Here is a 20,053-nt window from a genome sequence, read left to right on the forward strand (position 1 = left end):
AGAGCAGAAAGAGAGAGAGCAGAGAGAGAGAGCAGAGAAAAGAGAAAGAGCAGCAGAGCAGAGACAGAGTAGAGAACAGAGAGAGCAGAGGGAGAGAGAGAGAGCAGAGAGGGAGAGAAAACAGAGAGAGCAGAGAGAGAGCAGAGAGGGCAGAGAGAGAGAGCAGAGAGCAGAAAGAGAGAGAGAGTAGGGAGAGCAGAGAGAGAGAGAGAAGAGAGAGGGCAGAGAGGGAGAGAGAACAGAGAGAGCAGAGAGAGGGCAGAGAGGGAGAGAGAGCAGAGAGAGAGAGTGCAGAGAGAGAGAGCAGAAAGAGCGAGAGAGTAGAGAGAAAGAGGGAGAGAGTAGAGAGAGCAGAAAGCAGGCTGAGGGAGCAGAGAGAGAGAGAGCAGAGAGTGAGAGATAGAGAAGAGAGGACAGAGAGCAGAGGGAGAGAGCAGAGAGTAGAGAGCAGAAAGAGAGCAGAGAGAGAGCCAAGAGAGAGAGAGCAGAAAGTAGGCTGAGAGTGCAGAGAGAGAGAGCAGAGTGAGCAGAGTGAGAGATAGAGCAGAGAACAGAGAGAGATAGCAGAGAGAGAGCGAGCAGAGAACAGGCTGAGAGAGAAGAGAGAGAGCGAGAGCAGAGAACAGAGAGAGCAGAGAGAGCAGAGAGAGAACTCTGTTGCTATTGTGACCCTGCATCACAACACTCTGTTGCTATAGTAACCCTGCATCACAACACTCTGTTGTACAATTTGTTTAATTCAATTCCACATATTTAATTGTTTTGTATTTCATTTCATATTAGTTTCATGTTTCAACCAATCGCAGGTTAACGTCAACCTGACAGAGGAAACGTAACATCAATAACCAAACTGTTTTCACAATTAACATGCTTTTCTTGTTTCAAGAATGTTTTATTATGAAAAGTACAATATATCCTTGTATACTTGTACAACTATGGAGCGTATGTCCATATATAATTATACAATTTGTTATTCAACATAAAAGACAACAAATGATCACATTGGTATTTTAACGGTTATTGTGTGTGTGTTTGTTCAGTGTGTGTGTTTGTGTGTGTTTGTCCAGTGTGTGTGTGAGTACAGTGTGTGTGTGTGTGTGTGAGTACAGTGTGTGTGTGTGAGTACAGTGTGTGTGTGTGTGTGTGTGTGTCCAGTGTGTGTGTGTGTGTCCAGTGTGAGTGTGTGTGTGTCCAGTGTGAGTGTGTGTGTATCTGTCCAGTGTGTGTGTGTGTGTCCAGTGAGTGTTTGTGTGTGTCCAGTGTGTGTGTGTATCTGTCCAGTGTGTATGTGTGTGTGTGTCCAGTGTTTGTGTGTGTCCAGTGTGTGTGTATCTGTCCAGTGTGTGTGTGTGTGTGTGTGTCCAGTGTGTCTGTGTGTGTGTCCAGTGTGTGTGTGTCCAGTGTGTGTGTGTGTGTGTGTGTGTGTGTATCTGTCCAGTGTGTGTGTGTGTGTGTGTGTCCAGTGTGAGTGTGTGTGTGTGTGTCCAGTATGAGTGTGTGTCCAGTGTGTGTCCAGTGTGTGTGTGTGTCCAGTGTGTGTGTGTGTGTGTGTGTGTTTCCAGTGAGTGTGTGTGTGTGTCCAGTGTGTGTGTGTGTGTGTGTCCAGTATGAGTGTGTGTGTGTGTATCTGTCCAGTGTGTGTGTGTGTGTGTGTGTGTGTGTCCAGTGAGTGTGTGTGTGTGTCCAGTGTTTGTGTGTGTCCAGTGTGTGTGTGTGTGTGTGTGTGTCCAGTGTGTGTGTGTGTGTCCAGTGTGTGTGTCCAGTGTGTGTGTGTGTGTCCAGTGTGTGTGTGTGTATGTGTGTGTTTCCAGTGTGTGTGTGTGTCCAGTGTGAGTGTGTGTGTGTGTCCAGTGTGTTTCCAGTGTGTGTGTGTGTCCAGTGTGTGTGTGTGTGTGTGTGTGTGTATGTGTGTGTTTCCAGTGTGTGTGTGTGTGTCCAGTGTGTGTGTGTGTGTCCAGTGTGTGTGTGTGTGTATGTGTGTGTTTCCAGTGTGTGTGTGTGTATCCAGTGTCTGTGTGCCAGTGTGTGTGTGTGTTTGTGTCCAGTGTGTGTGTGTGTGTGTGTGTGTCCAGTGTGTGTGTGTCTGTCCAGTGTGTTTGTGTGTGTGTGTGTGTGTGTCAGGTTGTTATTTCAGGGACACTGAGGAGTCAACATTATAAACCCTAAACCCTGGATAGAGGGGCTCAGTGAATGTGGAGGTGAATGTGATCAGGTGGGTCAGTATGTCAGAGGAGGCTCTATAGAAGGACAGAGTGCCGGCTGGCCAGTCCAGATACACTCCTACTCTTTGGGAGCTGGAGGGGACGTCTATGATATATAGATTATTATTGTGACAGGCAGAGTAACTGTTGTCAGAGCAGAACAGACTCCAGGACTTGTCATTGTGTCCAAGACAACAGTCCTTAACCCTTCCTCTCCTGTTGATTCCTTTATATGTCACTCCTATACCAGCCCCCCCACTACACTCTACCTCCCAGTAACAGCGCCCAGTCAAACACTCTCTACACAGCACCTGTCCCCAGTCCTCAAATCTCTCTGGGTGATCAGGATACGGCTGCTTCTCTCTCCTACATGTCACCTTTCTGTTCTCCTCAGACAGAGAGAGGTGTCTGTTTACTGTGTTTAGGTCCAGTGTGAGATCACAGACATCTGATGGATGAAACCAGACACAATATTAGAAATCATCATCATTCACATTAGAATGTTAACTCACTTTTCACTAATTCATTTAATGTAGATGTTTCTAGGTATCAAAAGGAGAAGTTAAGGTAACTTGAGGCTTAACATCATATGTTATACTGTATGGTAATATAAAACACACTTATTCCCATTAATTACACACACACACACACACACACACACACACACACACACACACACACACACACACACACACACACACACACACACACACACACACACACACACACACACACACACACACACACACACACACACACACACACACACACACACACACACACACACACACACATTGTCAAAGCAACTCTTTGTAAACTTTGGTGTCCCTGATTTCTGCTTCTGTAGAACTACAGCTGATATTTAATTTGACCAAGTAAGTAATGATGGTGGTCTTTGACTTAACTTGAATTAAGACTTATTCTTAGTCATATTCTTCACAGCAGTCAACACTCACATTTTCTAAGCCCAGGTTTCATTGTGTTCTCTCCACCATGTTCCACACTGTAGCGGTAAGCAGAAGAACAGACAGTCATTGAGGGATACACCTGAACTCACACACACACACACACACACACACACACACACACACACACACACACACACACACACACACACACACACACACACACACACACACACACACACACACACACACACACACACACACACACACACACACACACACACACACACACACACACAGTAACATATACCTTTGTCCAAGTGGTGGTCAGAATGTTTGTCTTAACCAGCCTGATAAGTCAAACATGTCTGATATGAACATTGACATAAACCCTCTACATACTTGAGTTTCTCCAGTCTGCAGTGTGGATCCTCCAGTCCAGCAGAGAGCAGTCTGACTCCTGAGTCTCCTGGGTGATTGTAGCTCAGGTCCAGCTCTCTCAGGTGTGAGGGGTTTGACCTCAGAGCTGAGACCAGAGAAGCACAGCCTTCCTCTGTGACTAGACAGCCTGACAGCCTGCAAAGAGTCAAATCATATTAAAATCACTCTGATATTCTTTGGTGGTGAAAATAGTATTTTTCAACATATTCAGATACATCAGTGTCCTGAAACCTGTCATATCTATTCAAAAAATTAATGTATCATTATTAGAAATGACAAACTATCAAAGTATTGCCTGCAGATAGAAGCATGTATTGCTTGTAGAGAGAAACATGTACAGTACAAATATTTGAGTAGACTGACCAGACCAGTTTAAAAAGCAGTATCAGTCAAAAGACAGACAGTGAGGTATCAGATTTAGATTGTATTGAGTAAACAGTCCACATCATATCTATTTTGACAGTGAAGCTAACATTTTAAATGTGGCTCTATACTCCAACATTTTGGATTTCAGATCAAATGTTTCATATGAGGTGACAGTATATAATGTCACCTTTTATTTGAGGGTATTTTAATACATATCTGTTTCACCATTTAGAAATAAAAGCACTTTATGTATCTAGTCTCCCCATACTTTGATAATTTGAAGTCGTAAATATTCTGATCAATTTACTTATAGTGTATTAAAGTAGTCAACAGTGTAGTATTTGGTTCCAAACTCATTGGTTGCATTTGCAGTTTGTTTTGGTTGTGTTTTGGGTTGTGTTTTGCCCAATAGTAACTGAACTGTGGATGATGACTGGAGTAATTTTCCGTCTAAGGGAGTAGATAACACGTTTCTAAACAATACTAAATTAATCCTGATTATGCCTTGATTAATACAAATCATAAATAAATAATGAATAATAACACTAAGAGATGGTTTAAACAGATCTGAATCCGGAAACTAAGAGTTGGTTTGAACAGATCTGAATCAGGAAACTAAGAGTTGGTTTGAACAGATCTGAATCAGGAAACTAAGAGTTGGTTTAAACAGATCTGAATCAGGACACTAAGAGTTGGTTTGAACAGATCTGAATCAGGAAACTAAGAGTTGGTTTGAACAGATCTGAATCAGGAAACTAAGAGTTGGTTTAAACAGATCTGAATCAGGAAACTAAGAGTTGGTTTGAACAGATCTGAATCAGGAAACTAAGAGTTGGTTTAAACAGATCTGAATCAGGAAACTAAGAGTTGGTTTAAACAGATCTGAATCAGGAAACTAAGAGTTGGTTTAAACAGATCTGAATCAGGACACTAAGAGTTGGTTTAAACAGATCTGAATCAGGAAACTAAGAGTTGGTTTAAACAGATCTGAATCAGGAAACTAAGAGTTGGTTTGAACAGATCTGAATCAGGAAACTAAGAGTTGGTTTGAACAGATCTGAATCAGGCAACTAAGAGTTGGTTTGAACAGATCTGAATCAGGAAACTAAGAGTTGGTTTAAACAGATCTGAATCAGGAAACTAAGAGATGGTTTAAACAGATCTGAATCAGGATACTAAGAGTTGGTTTAAACAGATCTGAATCAGGAAACTAAGAGTTGGTTTAAACAGATCTGAATCAGGAAACTAAGAGTTGGTTTAAACAGATCTGAATCAGGAAACTAAGAGTTGGTTATAACAGATCTGAATCAGGACACTAAGAGTTGGTTTGAACAGATCTGAATCAGGACACTAAGAGTTGGTTTAAACAGATCTGAATCAGGAAACTAAGAGTTGGTTTAAACAGATCTGAATCAGGATACTAAGAGTTGGTTTAAACAGATCTGAATCAGGAAACTAAGAGTTGGTTTAAACAGATCTGAATCAGGAAACTAAGAGTTGGTTTGAACAGATCTGAATCAGGACACTAAGAGTTGGTTTAAACAGATCTGAATCAGGAAACTAAGAGTTGGTTTGAACAGATCTGAATCAGGACACTAAGAGTTGGTTTAAACAGATCTGAATCAGGAAACTAAGAGTTGGTTTAAACAGATCTGAATCAGGAAACTAAGAGTTGGTTTAAACAGATCTGAATCAGGACACTAAGAGTTGGTTTAAACAGATCTTAATCAGGACACTAAGAGTTGGTTATAACAGATCTGAATCAGGACACTAAGAGTTGGTTTGAACAGATCTGAATCAGGACACTAAGAGTTGGTTTGAACAGATCTGAATCAGGACACTAAGAGTTGGTTTAATCAGATCTGAATCAGGAAACTAAGAGATGGTTTGAACAGATCTGAATCAGGAAACTAAGAGATGGTTTAAACAGATCTGAATCAGGAAACTAAGAGTTGGTTTAAACAGATCTGAATCAGGAAACTAAGAGTTGGTTTAAACAGATCTGAATCAGGAAACTAAGAGTTTATTGAGCTTTTTGGCCATCAAGGGAAACTCTATGTCTGACGCAAACCCAACACCTCTCATCACCCCGAGAACACCATCCCCACAGTGAAGCATGGTGGTGGCAGCATCATGCTGTGGGGATGTTTTTCATCGGCAGGGACTGGGAAACTGGTTAGAATTGAAGGAATGATGGATGGCGCTAAATACAGGGAAATTCTTGAGGGAAACCTGTTTCAGACTTCCAGAGATTTTGAGACTGCTAAAGCAACACTCGAGTGGTTAAAAGGGAAAAATGTAAATGTCTTGGAATGGTCAAGTCAAAGCATAGACCTCAATCCAATTGAGAATCTGTGGAATGACTTTCAGATTGCTGTACACCAGCGGAGCCCATCCAACTTGAAGGAGCTGGAGCAGTTTTGCCTTGAAAAATGGTCAAACATCCCAGTGGCTAAATGTGCCAAGCTTATAGAGACAAACCCCAAAAGACTTGCAGCTGTAATTGCTGCAAAAGGTGGCTCTACAAAGTATTGACTTTGGGGGGGTGAATAGTTATGCACACTCAAGTTATTTTCTTTTTTATTTATTGGTTGTTTAACAATAAAAAATATTTAGCATCTTCAAAGTGGTAGGCATGTTGTGTAAATCAACTGATACAAACCCCCAAAACATCTATTTTAATTACAGGTTTTTAGGCAACAAAATAGGAAAAATGCCAAGGGGGTGAAAACTTTTGCAAGCCACTGTACATACATAAATATGTATGTGAAAGGTGACATTCTGTACTGTCATCTAATACGAAACATTATATCTCAAATCCAACATGCTGGGGCATAACACCAAATGTAAAACTGTAAGCTTCACTGTCCAAACACATATGGTGTGGACTATGTGTGTCTGGTAAACACATGTGGATCTGGTGAACAGTTATCACTTGTTGACCAACTACAGGAATACTGACCTCAGAGTCTCCAGTTTACAGTGGGGATTCCCCAGTACAGCAGAGACCAGATTCACTCCTGAATCCTTCAGGTCATTGTTACTCAGGTCCAGCTCTCTCAGGTGTGAGGGGTTTGACTCCAGAGCTGAGACCAGAGAAGCACAGCCTTCCTCTGTGACTAGACAGCCTGACAGCCTGACAAAGAGATCATTATGACTTCAAAAACACTGTTAATTTAACACCAGTAGTGTAGAAGGACAATGGCAGATGCATTTGGTTTATTCTCTCAAACAACATATAGATTCATCTTCCATCTCCTAGAATTGTCTGGTCATAATGTTATACTAATGTAAACATCAATGCATTGATTCAGTATGTTATTCAATATAATATTATATACATATTATAATACATCATTTTCTCTAAACTGGATAATGCTTCCTGATGATTAGTTCTGACATGTCATTTTATTTACTCACAGAACAGCTCTGGAGGCTTTGACCACTGGCAGCAGCCTCAGAAGACCTTCCTCTGATCTGGAGTATTTCTTCAGGTCAAACACATCCAGCTCCTTTTCTGAAGTCAGCAACACAAAGACCAGAGCTGACCACTGTGCAGGTGACAGTTCGTCTTCTGAGAGACTTCCTGATCTCAGGTAGCTTTGGATCTCCTCCACTAGAGAATGGTCATTCAGTTCATTCAGACAGTGGAACAGATTGATGCTCCTCTCTGGAGAGAGATTCTCCCCGATCTTCTCCTTGATGTACTTGACTGTTTCTTCATGGGTCTGTGAGCTGCTTCTTGTCTTTGTCAGTAGACCTCGTAAGTGCTTCTGATTGGACTCCAGTGAGAGGCCCAGAAGGAAGCGGAGGAAAAGGTCCAGGTTTCCCGTCTCACTTTGTAAGGCTTTATCCACAGCACTCTTGTAGAAAGTAATTTCAGACTTGTCGTTTGTTTGCTGTTTGTCCATTAGATTCTCATTGTTGTTGATGAATGAGAGGAACACATATACAGCAGCCAGAAACTCCTGAATGCTCAGATGAACAAAGCAGTACACCTTGTCCTGGTACAGCACACATTCCTCTTTAAAGAGCTGTGTGCACAATCCTGAGTACACTGAGGCTTCATTGACATCAATGCCAGCCTCTTTCAGGTCTTCGTCATAGAAAATCAGATTGCCATTCACAAGCTGTTGAAAAGCCAGTTTTCCCAGTGACAGAATGCTCTCTTTATTCCAGTGTGGACCTGTCTCTTCTTTCCCAAGATACTTTTCATTCTTCTGTTTGGTATGAAACTCCACAAGGTGTGTGTACATCTCAGTCAGAGTCTTGGGCATCTCTTCTTTCTTATGTTTCAACATGTGTTCAAGGACTGTTGCAGAAATCCAACAGAAGACTGGAATGTGGCACATGATGTGGAGGCTCCTTGATTTCTTTATGTGTGAGATGATTCTGCTGGCCAGGTCCTCATTACTGAATCTCTTCCTGAAGTACTCCTCCTTCTGTGGGTCATTGAAACCTCGTACCTCTGTCACCTGGTCAACACACTCTGAAGGGATCTTATTGGCTGCTGCAGGTCGGGTAGTTATCCAGAGGAGAGCAGAGGGAAGCAGATTTCCCTTGATGAGATTTGTCAGTAGAACATCCACTGAGGTTGACTCTGTGACGTCCCAACAGATCTTGTTCTTCTGGAAGTCTAGGGGCAGTCGGCACTCATCCAGACCATCAAAGATGAACAGAACTTTGTACTTGTTGTAGATGGAGATTCCTGATTGTTTGGTTTCCATTGAGAAGTGATTGAGAAGTTCAATGAAAGTGTGTTTGTCCCCTTTCATCAAATTCAGCTCCCGAAAAGGGAATGAAAATACAAATTGGACATCCTGATTTGCTTTTCCTTCAGCCCAGTCCAGAATGAACTTCTGCACAGAGACTGTTTTTCCAATGCCAGCGACTCCCTTTGTCAGCACAGTTCTGATATGTTTGTCTTGTCCAGTTAAGGGTTTGAAGATATCGTTACATTTGACTGCAGTCTCTGGTCTTGCTTGTTTCCTAGTTGTTGTCTCAATCTGTCTCAGCTCATGTTCATTATTGACCTCTCCTGTTCCACCCTCTGTGATGTAGAGCTCTGTGTAGATCTTATTGAGAAGTGTTGGGTTTCCTTGTTTAGCGATCCCCTCAAATACACATTGAAACTTCTTCTTTAGATTAGATTTGAGTTCACGTTGGCAAATCACAGCAAGCTCATCTGAATCTAGAAATACCAGAGGATATTAATATTACGTCTGTTTTAATGACTACAGTATTGTAAGACTGTTATAACGTTTTACATTATAATCATTTATTCTATTAACTGACTGTATAAATGTGTAAATGTTTTCATAATGCATTACAGACTGGTGTGACTGATTATATTATTATTGGTATTGTTGATGGTATTATTAAGGGTGTCTCTCTCTAAATTAATCACCACAACACATCCCTGCTGCTACTTGATGAGGTCACTAGGTGTTGTGTTAAGGCTAGAGGTCGACCGATTAATTAGGGCCGATTTCAAGTTTTCATAACAATCGGAAATCGGTATTTTTGGACACCGATTTTGACGTTTTTTTTTTTAAATACACCTTTATTTAACGTTAAATGCCTCGTTCAGGGGCAGAATGACAGATTTTCACCTTGTCAGCTCGGGGGATCCAATATTGCAACCTTCAGGTTAACTAGTCCAACGCAATAACGACCTGCCTGCCTCTTGTTGCACTCCACAAGGAGACTGCCTGTTACGCGCATGCAGTAAGCCAAGGTAAGTTGCTAGCTAGCATTAAACTTATCTTATAAAAAACAATCAATCAATCAGAACCACTAGTTAACTACACATGGTTGATGATATTACTAGATATTATCTAGCGTGTCCTGCTAGATAATATATATAATCTGACTGAGCATACAAGCATACAAGTATCTGACTGAGCGGTGGTAGGCAGAAGCAGGCGCGTAAACATTCATTCAAACAGCACTTTCATGCGTTTTGCCAGCAGCTCTTCGTTGTGCGTCAAGCATTGCGCTGTTTATGACTTCAAGCCTATCAACTCCCGAGATGAGGCTGGTGTAACCGAAGTGAAATGGCCAGCTAGTTAACGCGCGCTAATAGCGTTTCAAACGTCACTCGCTCTGAGACTTGGAGTGGTTGTTCCCCTTGCTCTGCATGGGTAACGCTGTTTCGAGGGTGGCTGTTGTCGTTGTGTTCCTGGTTCGAGCCCAGGGAGGAGCGAGGAGAGGGACGGAAGCTATACTGTTACACTGGCAATACTAAAGTGCCTATAAGAACATCCAATAGTCAAAGGTTAATGAAATACAAATGGTATAGAGGGAAATAGTCCTATAATTCCTATAATAACTACAACCTAAAACTTCTTACCTGGGAATATTGAAGACTCGTGTTAAAAGGAACCACCAGCTTTCATATGTTCTCATGTTCTGAGCAAGGAACTTAAACGTTAGCTTTCTTACATGGCACATATTGCACTTTTACTTTCTTCTCCAACACTTTGTTTTTGCATTATTTAAACCAAATTGAACATGTTTCATTATTTATTTGAGGCTAAATAGATTTTATTGATGTATTATAATAAGTTAAAATAAGTGTTCATTCAGTATTGTTGTAATTGTCATTATTACAAATACATTTGTAAAAAATTGGCCGATTAATCGGTATCGGTATCTGCGTTGAAAAATCATAATCGGTCGACCTCTAGTTAAGGCTGCTACAATATCATTGAGTTACACAGCTACTTTAGCTGTACTTTAGCTACAGCTTTTAAATGTTATAAAACATCATTCAACATGAGGCAGACAGATCTTACATTTCTCCAGTGTGTCAGCAAGCTCCTTCTGGTTCATTTTCCTCAGGACGTGCAGTGTGATCTTCAGAGCCCCCTCTCTGGCACTGCTCTCCTGCTTCTCATCTTCAGCATCCACCACTTCCTTATCCTGCTTCTGACTCTCAAAGCCTTCTGGGAGTTCTGGACTAAGAATCCTCTTGAACATCTTCAGCTCCTTCTTCACAAATGTCATAATATTCTCTTCAAGCAACTGAAATAAATCAAGTAAATAAGTTAAGCAAGAGATTAAATGCTGTCTCATCAACACATTAATGAATGATTGACAGATCAACTTTACTTGAGGTAAACAAAAACAAATGTACATAACATGACCACATACACTGAATATGGAGGCCAGGTCTGTTTGATGACTCTGGGAAGACTGACCACTGAGAATCTCTGACTCTGATTTCTCCTGTTGGTTTCTGTGGACAAAACATGAGATTACATCTACTCATCCAGGGAGTACACACACACACACACACACACACACACACACACACACACACACACACACACACACACACACACACACACACACATGGAGGGAATGTTGTGTTTGTTTAATATAGTTTTAAGACTATGAAAATGGACAAAATTATTAGCCTATGGATTATGAAAACAAAAGAAATGGGAAAATGGAAAAGGAGAAATGACTAGAGACAGTGTTGTTTAACTCACTGACCATGACCCATGAGTTCTTCTTACCTTTGTTCAGTAGAAAAGTCTCCCTCTCTAAACTGTAAAGGTTGATCCATAGACTTGTCACTCTTCATGGACACACAGCTGGGTACAGGGGAGGCTGGTCTCTCCTGCTTGATTGGACTTCAACACAACAGAGACAAACATTACATCTCTCATCTACTCTGAGCTCAGATGGGGAAACATAAGAAGAGTTTCATTCCAAAAAGCTATATATCCATTTTCAGAAATGTTGGTAAATTACCTTTTATTGTTTAAAGAAGTTATGTTTATGTTTTTTGCTAAATGAGGAGATGGTACGTTGGTACCTGCTTCTATAAACCAATGAGGAGATGGCACGTGGGTACCTGCTTCTATAAGCCAATGAGGAGATGGCACGTGGGTACCTGCTTCTATAAACCAATGAGGAGATGGCACGTGGGTACCTGCTTCTATAAACCAATGAGGAGATGGCACGTGGGTACCTGCTTCTATAAACCACTGAGGAGATGGCACGTGGGTACCTGCTTCTATAAACCAATGAGGAGATGGCACGTGGGTACCTGCTTCTATAAACCACTGAGGAGATGGCACGTGGGTACCTGCTTCTATAAACCACTGAGGAGATGGCACGTGGGTACCTGCTTCTATAAACCAATGAGGAGATGGCACGTGGGTACCTGCTTCTATAAACCAATGAGGAGATGGCACGTGGGTACCTGCTTCTATAAACCACTGAGGAGATGGCACGTGGGTACCTGCTTCTATAAACCAATGAGGAGATGGCACGTGGGTACCTGCTTCTATAAACCAATGAGGAGATGGAACGTGGGTACCTGCTTCTATAAACCAATGAGGAGATGGCACGTGGGTACCTGCTTCTATAAACCACTGAGGAGATGGCACGTGGGTACCTGCTTCTATAAACCAATGAGGAGATGGCACGTGGGTACCTGCTTCTATAAACCAATGAGGAGATGGCACGTGGGTACCTGCTTCTATAAACCAATGAGGAGATGGCACGTGGGTACCTGCTTCTATAAGCCAATGAGGAGATGGCACGTGGGTACCTGCTTCTATAAACCAATGAGATGGCACGTGGGTACCTGCTTCTATAAACCAATGAGATGGCACGTGGGTACCTGCTTCTATAAACCAATGAGGAGATGGCACGTGGGTACCTGCTTCTATAAACCAATGAGATGGCACGTGGGTACCTGCTTCTATAAACCAATGAGATGGCATGTGGGTACCTGCTTCTATAAACCAATGAGGAGATGGCACGTGGGTACCTGCTTCTATAAACCAATGAGGAGATGGCACGTGGGTACCTGCTTCTATAAACCAATGAGGAGATGGCACGTGGGTACCTGCTTCTATAAACCAATGAGGAGATGCAGCGCGAACAGCGTCACAAATATAACTGACTTCTAGACGCTCGTTGTTGGCGTGCGATCAGTGTGTCATTTTTAATAACGAAATTAATTTAGCGACGTGAGCGTTGTAGTCAGCCCCGCTAAAAGGCTGGTGTCGTTAGTCTGCCTTCTCCGGGGGCATGTTGAGGTAAATTTACTAACCGGGAGGGTTGAATTATGTAATTTATTGGTGGGCTGGAAGACGCACTCTTGTCTTTTATATTCCGAGGTTGTTTACTCGCAATATCAGATATTAAGATGATTTTTATAATGAATGTATACTAAGGTTGAGGCTCTGACTAGTGATTATTTACCCGGTGTTCAATACCTGCTATTGAGGCGCCCTGAAAATAATATTCAAAAGATTGGTCCTTGGACACAGAGGGGTTAAACACTAAAGTTACCGTCCATCTAGTGAAGAGAGGAGAACCGGACAGAGGTAGTCAGCATCCGTCAACGAGAGAATTATGTATTGTTAACTAGGATGCTGCTGGTATAGTAGCTAGCTAACTTACCGAGCTGTACCGACTAGCTTGGCTAGCTAGCTGGTCGTTCGTCTGTCCCTCGTCTCGATGATGAATCCGGTAAACCACAAAATGAAACAAGGATAGAGAGTGAAAAGGATCTGGCTACACTCATACTGTCCCTGACCGTAAAGAAAAAAGCTAATTGAACAATAAACTTCGGTGTCTCAACACTGTAGTGAACTCCGTCGTTATTCTCCAAGATCACCTCAGCCAACTCTGCGCGTAACCGGACAATATGCTTGGCGCCACACCGAACGGGGACGCGTACAGTTCTGTACGGGGACGCGGACAGTTCCAGAACGCGGACATGAGCAGTGCAACACAATCAACTAAACCCAGTCTTTGCAGTGGGTTACATTAGTAATATTCATTTTTTATTATTATGTAAAACAAACATTCTATGTTTTTTTATAACAATATGTTGAGATCTGGGCCCATATCGTCAAAGTGTCTCAGAGTAGAAGATTGGTTGTATAAGTGCTGAGAATAAAGACATTTTACACTTATGGGTATAAATTAAAGCTATGCATGAAGTCTCTAGTCCCACCTAGTCGGCAGATATTTAGGACACCTCGTGAGCTGTCCTAAGTAGTTAAGAGTTAACAGCAGGTGTCTTGATAATACTATAGAATCATGCAGTGAGTCAGTGGTTCCTGAGCCACATGTAATTGCTTTGGAGTAGTTAATTTTTTGTTGTTGATATTTCTATATGATCAATCCATAAATAATATAGACCTACATGCAACAGTATGTCTTGTGCTTTTGACAATGATTTATGTATAATAATTATGAATCACAAGTGATACCAGGTATGTCTGCATAGATTAACTCAGGTTTTCACCCAGCTGCTAAGGACCTGTGGCAGGAGTTGGACCTGTGGCTGAAAGGTGGCTGGTTTGAATCCTGGGTCGGGCGCTGGAAAAAACAGGTGGAATTGTTCTGACCACTGGAGAGCTGCTGGGTTCACATCCTCAAAACATTAACCTTTTGTTGATCAGAGCTTTAGAGGTTCTTCTTCACTGAACCCAAAAATATATATAACTTTTAGTGGTTCCATATATTAAGGAAGTGATAGAAGCCTTTTTGGTTCTATAAGGAACCTTCTTTTCTAAGAGTGAATAATAAACACGTTTTTCTTTTGATTATTTAATTATCTACATCATGTTATTTCAAGTTCTCCCTTTGGAGCGCAACATCACGTTGTTAAAAGATAATCCTAAATTGGGCATGGCTATAAATTGGGCAATTGAAGGCATCTATGGTGTAATATGTGTTCCATGGAAATTAACATTGTTGCAACATTGTAGGCAGCATTATTGGCAAGAGACTTGATGCCTACTATGCCAAAGCTATTTAGAGTTGTTAAACGGGTGTGAAGAGTTGTACATTGCAACGAGTACATGTAACGGATGTGAAATGGCTAGCTAGTTAGCGGGTACGCGCTAATAGCGTTTCAATCAGTTACGTCACTTGCTCTGAAACCTAGAAGTAGTGGTTCCCCTTGCTCTGCAAGGGCCGCGGCTTTTGTGGAGCGATGAGTAACGACGCTTCGTGGGTGTCAGTTGTTGATGTGTGCAGAGGGTCCCTGGTTCGCGCCCGAGGTCGGGGCGAGGGGACAGACGTAAAGTTATACTGTTACATATAGTCAGGGTGCCGTGGAACACCTGCAGTACCTCCACAGACCCCAGATTGAGAACCCCTGCAGTACCTCCACAGACCCCGGATTGAGAACCCCTGCAGTACCTCCACAGACCCCGGATTGAGAACCCCTGATTTAGCAGATGCTCTTATCCAGAGTGATTTACAGTAAGTGCATTCATCTTAAGATAGCTATTTATTTTGGAAATAAACTTAATCAAATCTTCATAAAATTGTCATCTTACCTCTTAGCTTTGGTGTCATGTCCCCCAGAGAGATGCATTTTAGAGGCAGGACCCCCTTCCTCTCTCTCCCCGGAGAGACTCATTTTAGAGGCAGGGCCCCCCTCTCTCTCCACAGAGAGACTCATTTTAGAGCACTGTCCCCTAAACAGAGATCCAGCATGTTGGTTGTGGTTTACACAGTGACAACAAATAATTGATTTCCAATGGTTTTCATTTATTCATTATTTCTTTGAGAAATTATACATTTACTAACAGACATGTCGAAACAGTCAGGTGATTTAATGCAATCACATGAACATGTAGTTGTGACATTTCATCTCCATGGTAACTATCAATAATAATAATAAATCACTGTTTGTTAAGGTAGTTATAGACAGTACAACAATAATAATAATGAGTCACTGTTTGTTAAGGTAGTTCTAGACAGTACAGCAACACAAGGCCATGTCTCACAATTATTTGTATTCACTAACAGTAGGATATTTATTGTCTTTCAATCTGTTATTTTCTAAACGTATCTGAGAATATAGACAGAAGGGCTGAAATGGACATGATTGATCTGAGGGGGAAATCATTGATCCATTCAGAAAGGTTTTTTGCATCAAGTAAGAGATTTTATATTATGTAAAGTAGACTAGGTTATAATGTATAATAGCAGTTTGTTAGTGATATGCAGATCAAGGTTTATACCTCAGCTATAACCTAAATAGTAGGCTATAGCCTACATATCATAGACAACACAGCTACAGAGCAGAACCATGGTATTATATACAGCTACAGAGCAGAGAATGTACTGTATATAACCAACATATCCAAGATGACCAGCCTAAACCTGTTCAGGTCAGTTCACATAATGTTATAGTCCTACCAGTAGCAGGACAGAGAATGTACTGTATATAACCTACATATCATAGATGACCAGTCTAAACCTGTTCAGGTCAGTTCACATAATGTTATAGTCCTACCAGTAGCAGGACAGAGAATGTACTGTATATAACCTACATATCATAGATGACCAGCCTAAACCTGTTCAGATCAGTTCACATAATGTTATTGGCCTACCAGTAGCAGGACAGAGCATCTACACTATATATACAGAGGTATGTGGACACCCCTTCAAATTAGTGGATTCGGCTATTTCAGCCACACCCGTTGCTGACAGGTGTATAAAATCGAACAGACAGCCATGAAATCTCCATAGACAAACAGTGTCAGTAGAATGACTAGTACTGAAGAGGTCAGTGACTTTCAAAGTGTCACCGTCATAGGATGCCACCTTTCCAACAAGTCAGTTCTTCAAATTCCTGCCCTGCTATAGCTGCTCCAGTCAACTGTAAGTGCTGTAATTGTGAAGTGGAAACGTCTAGGAGCAACAACGGCTCAACTGTGAACTGGTAGACCAGACAAGCTCACAGAAAGGGCCCGCCAAGCGCGGAAGCGCATAAAAATGGTCTGTCCTCGGATGCAACACTCACTACCGAGTTCCAAACTGCAACGTCAATCAAATAACTTAGTTGGGAGTTTCATGAAATGGGTTTCCATGGCAGAGCAGCCGCACGCACACAGATCACTTTGTGCAATGCCAAGCATCGGCTTGAGTGGTGTAAAGCTCGCCGCCATTGGACTCTGGAGCAGTGGAAACGTGTTCCTCGGAGTTATGAATCACGCTTCACCATCTGGCAGTCCGACGGATGAATCTGGGTTTGGCGGATGCCAGGAAAACGCTACCTGCCCCAATGCATAGTGCCAACTGTAAAGTTTGGTGGAGGAGGAATAATGGTCTGGGGCTGTTTTTCATGGTTCGGGCCCCCTAGTGAATGGAAATCTTAACGCTACAGCATACAATGACATTCTAGACGATTCTGTGCTTCCAACTTTGTGGCAACAGTTTGGGGAAGGCCCTTTCCTGTTCCAGCATGACAATGTCCCCGCGCACAAAGTGAGGTCCATACAGAAATGGCTTGTCGAGATCGATGTGGAAGAACTTGACTGGCCTGCACAGAGCCCTGACCTCAACCCCATCCAACACCTTTGGGGATGAATTGGAACGCCGACTGCGAGCCAGGCCTAATCACCCAAATTCAGAGCCCGACCTCCCTAATGCTCTTGTGGCTGAATGGAAGCAAGTCCCTGCAGCAATGTTCCAATGTCTAGTGGAAAGCCTTCCCAGAAAAGTGGAGGCTGTTATAGAAGCAAAGAGGGACCAACTCCATATGAATGAACATGATTTTGTAATGAGATGTTCGACTAGCAGGTGTCCACATACTTTTACATTTACATTTAAGTCATTTAGCAGACGCTCTTATCCAGAGCGACTTACAAATTGGCTTGAGTTGGTCATGTCGTGTATATAGCCTAATCTAAATCAAATCCAATAAAATGTTATTGGTCACAATGTCTGAGCGGCATAGACTAAGATACAGTAGAATAGTATAGAATACAGTATATACACATGAGATGAGTAATGCATAGACTAAGATACAGTAGAATAGTATAAAATACAGTATATACATATAAGAGGAGTAATACATAGACTAAGATACAGTAGAATAGTATAGACTACAGTATATACATATGAGATGAGTAATGCATAGACTAAGATACAGTAGAATAGTATAGAATACAGTATATACATATGAGATGAGTAATACATAGACTAAGATACAGTAGAATAGTATAGAATACAGTATATACATATGAGATGAGTAATACATAGACTAAGATACAGTAGAATAGTATAGAATACAGTATATACATATGAGATGAGTAATACATAGACTAAGATACAGTAGAATAGTATAGAATACAGTATATACATATGAGATGAGTAATGCCAGATATTTATAGCCGAGGCCAGATACTTTTCACAACATTTCCAACAGAGACCATCAGGTTGGTCGGCATGATTAGTGATCATACTGTAGCTCAAACCTACTGTGACTGTTGAATGTCTGACGACGACCTAAATACTTTAAATTACTACTTTAGTAGTTTTTGGGGTATCTGTCCTTTACTTTACAATATATATATTTTAACAACTTTTACTTTTACTTCACTACTTTCATGAAGAAAATGATGTACTTTTTACTCCTTACATTTTCCCTGACACCTAAAAGTACTCATTATATTTTGAATGCTTAGCAGGAAAGAAATTTGTTCAATTTGAACACTTATCAAGAGAACGTCCCTGGTCATCCCTACAGCCTCTGATCTGGCGGACTCACTAAACACAAATGCTTTGTTTTTAAATAATGTCTGAGTGTTGGAGTGTGACCCTGGCTATCCGTAAATTAAAATAACAAGAAAATTGTGCCGTCTGGTTTGCTTTTACTTTTGATGCTTAAGTATATTTTAGCAATTACATTTACCTTTGATACTTAATTATATTTCAAATCCAATACTTTTAGACTTTTCCTGAAGTAGTATTTTACTGGGTGACTTTCACTTGTCACTTGAATGTTCTAGAGACGTGCAAAACGAATTCACCCAGTCACTTTATTTCCTTATATGAAAAAACACTCAAATGCTTACACACCCAGACACACACGTCCAATCCTCTCACATCACAATTTCCCCTCAATCCCAATAGGCTGGGGGAAGAGTGAATGTTGTTTATACTGAGTGTTCTCCACGGGCTGAAGATGTTTGTTACAAATATGAGACACAGTTTCAACAGACATTCTGGAACTGCGTCGGCTACAAAGTTACTTTCAATTTCATATCAGGAAATAAAGTAAGATCACTGGGTGAATTAGTTTTGCATTGCCCGGCTCCCCGGGTGAGCAAACTTTACGCATTTAGTACCATTCCATTGGTCCTTAAAATACATGTCCTCTCACCTGTAGCACCGGGCCATGCAAAACGAACTTCCCACTGTCGCAGCGCACTGAGACACAGAGTTCTAAACCCAGACGCGTTTCTTCAAGACATCTCTCTTACGTTATTCATTGATAAACATATAATTTACTCGAAACCAAGTTTAGCTGTGTTTTTTCCCTCCAAAATGTGAGTTACTGTCGGCCTTTAATAATTGTAAGCAGTCCTACAAACCCAAAAGGTTTTAATTTGAGAATGTTCATTTGTATGCCTCAAATATTAAACTGTTTTAAAATTGTATTTATTTTTATTTTACCTTTATTTAACTCGGCAAGTCAGTTAATAACAAATTCTTATTTTCAATGACGGCCTAGGAACAGTGGGTTAAACTGCCTTGTTCAGGGGCAGAACAACAGATTTGCACCTTGTCAGCTCGGGGATTTGATCTTCGGTTACTAGTCCAACGCTCTAAACACTAGGTTCTACTAACGAGTAATATCTCATTCCAGGTATTCATTCTCTTACTCTGTCCATTAGAATAAGTTATTGTTCAGAAATACTTACTTTGGTTTTTTCAGTTCTGTCCATATTGTGTTTTCTGCTCTGTCGTCTCAAAATGGATCCTGTACAAAAGAACAAATGTACTTTATGTTTCAGCTCAGCCACCTCCCCACCCTAAAAATAAATGGATGTATTGTGTGTCCAAAGGAAAGTAGTGGGCTTGTGGAAAGTAGTGTGTGTGTCCAAAGGAATGCATTGGGTGTGTCAAAGCGCTCTGCTATAGGTTAGAGGGTTCTGATTGAGCTGTGTTTTGTTTCATCCATTTCTTACTACTCAACAACCATACATTGATCAACCATACATTGATCTACCATACATTGATCTACCATACATTGATCAACCATACATTGATCCACCACAAGAGTTTAAGTAGCCACCTAGTACTACTGTCTGGCTGGGAAGTAGTTACCTAGTACTACTGTCTGGTAATGGGAAGTAGCTA

General features: G+C 41.3%; 2 protein-coding genes across 6 annotated transcripts in view; one reads left to right on the forward strand and one right to left on the reverse strand.

Moving 5' to 3' along the window:
• Positions 1 to 20,053, forward strand: part of LOC139531770 (NLR family CARD domain-containing protein 3-like) — a 393,069-nt gene that overhangs the window by 132,546 nt on the left and 240,470 nt on the right. The gene's annotated exons all lie outside the window — the stretch shown is intronic.
• Positions 1,175 to 7,271, reverse strand: LOC139539769 (stonustoxin subunit beta-like). Its single transcript, XM_071343050.1, has 5 exons — positions 7,267 to 7,271; positions 6,876 to 7,070; positions 3,509 to 3,682; positions 3,158 to 3,204; positions 1,175 to 2,649 (listed from the first exon to the last, which is right to left on the reverse strand). The coding sequence occupies exons 1-5, from the start codon at positions 7,269 to 7,271 to the stop codon at positions 2,126 to 2,128; spliced, it is 945 nt and encodes a 314-aa protein (XP_071199151.1). The 3' UTR covers positions 1,175 to 2,125.

The sequence above is a fragment of the Salvelinus alpinus genome, chromosome 1 (assembly GCF_045679555.1).
Source record: "Salvelinus alpinus chromosome 1, SLU_Salpinus.1, whole genome shotgun sequence".
Lineage (NCBI taxonomy): Eukaryota > Metazoa > Chordata > Actinopteri > Salmoniformes > Salmonidae > Salvelinus > Salvelinus alpinus.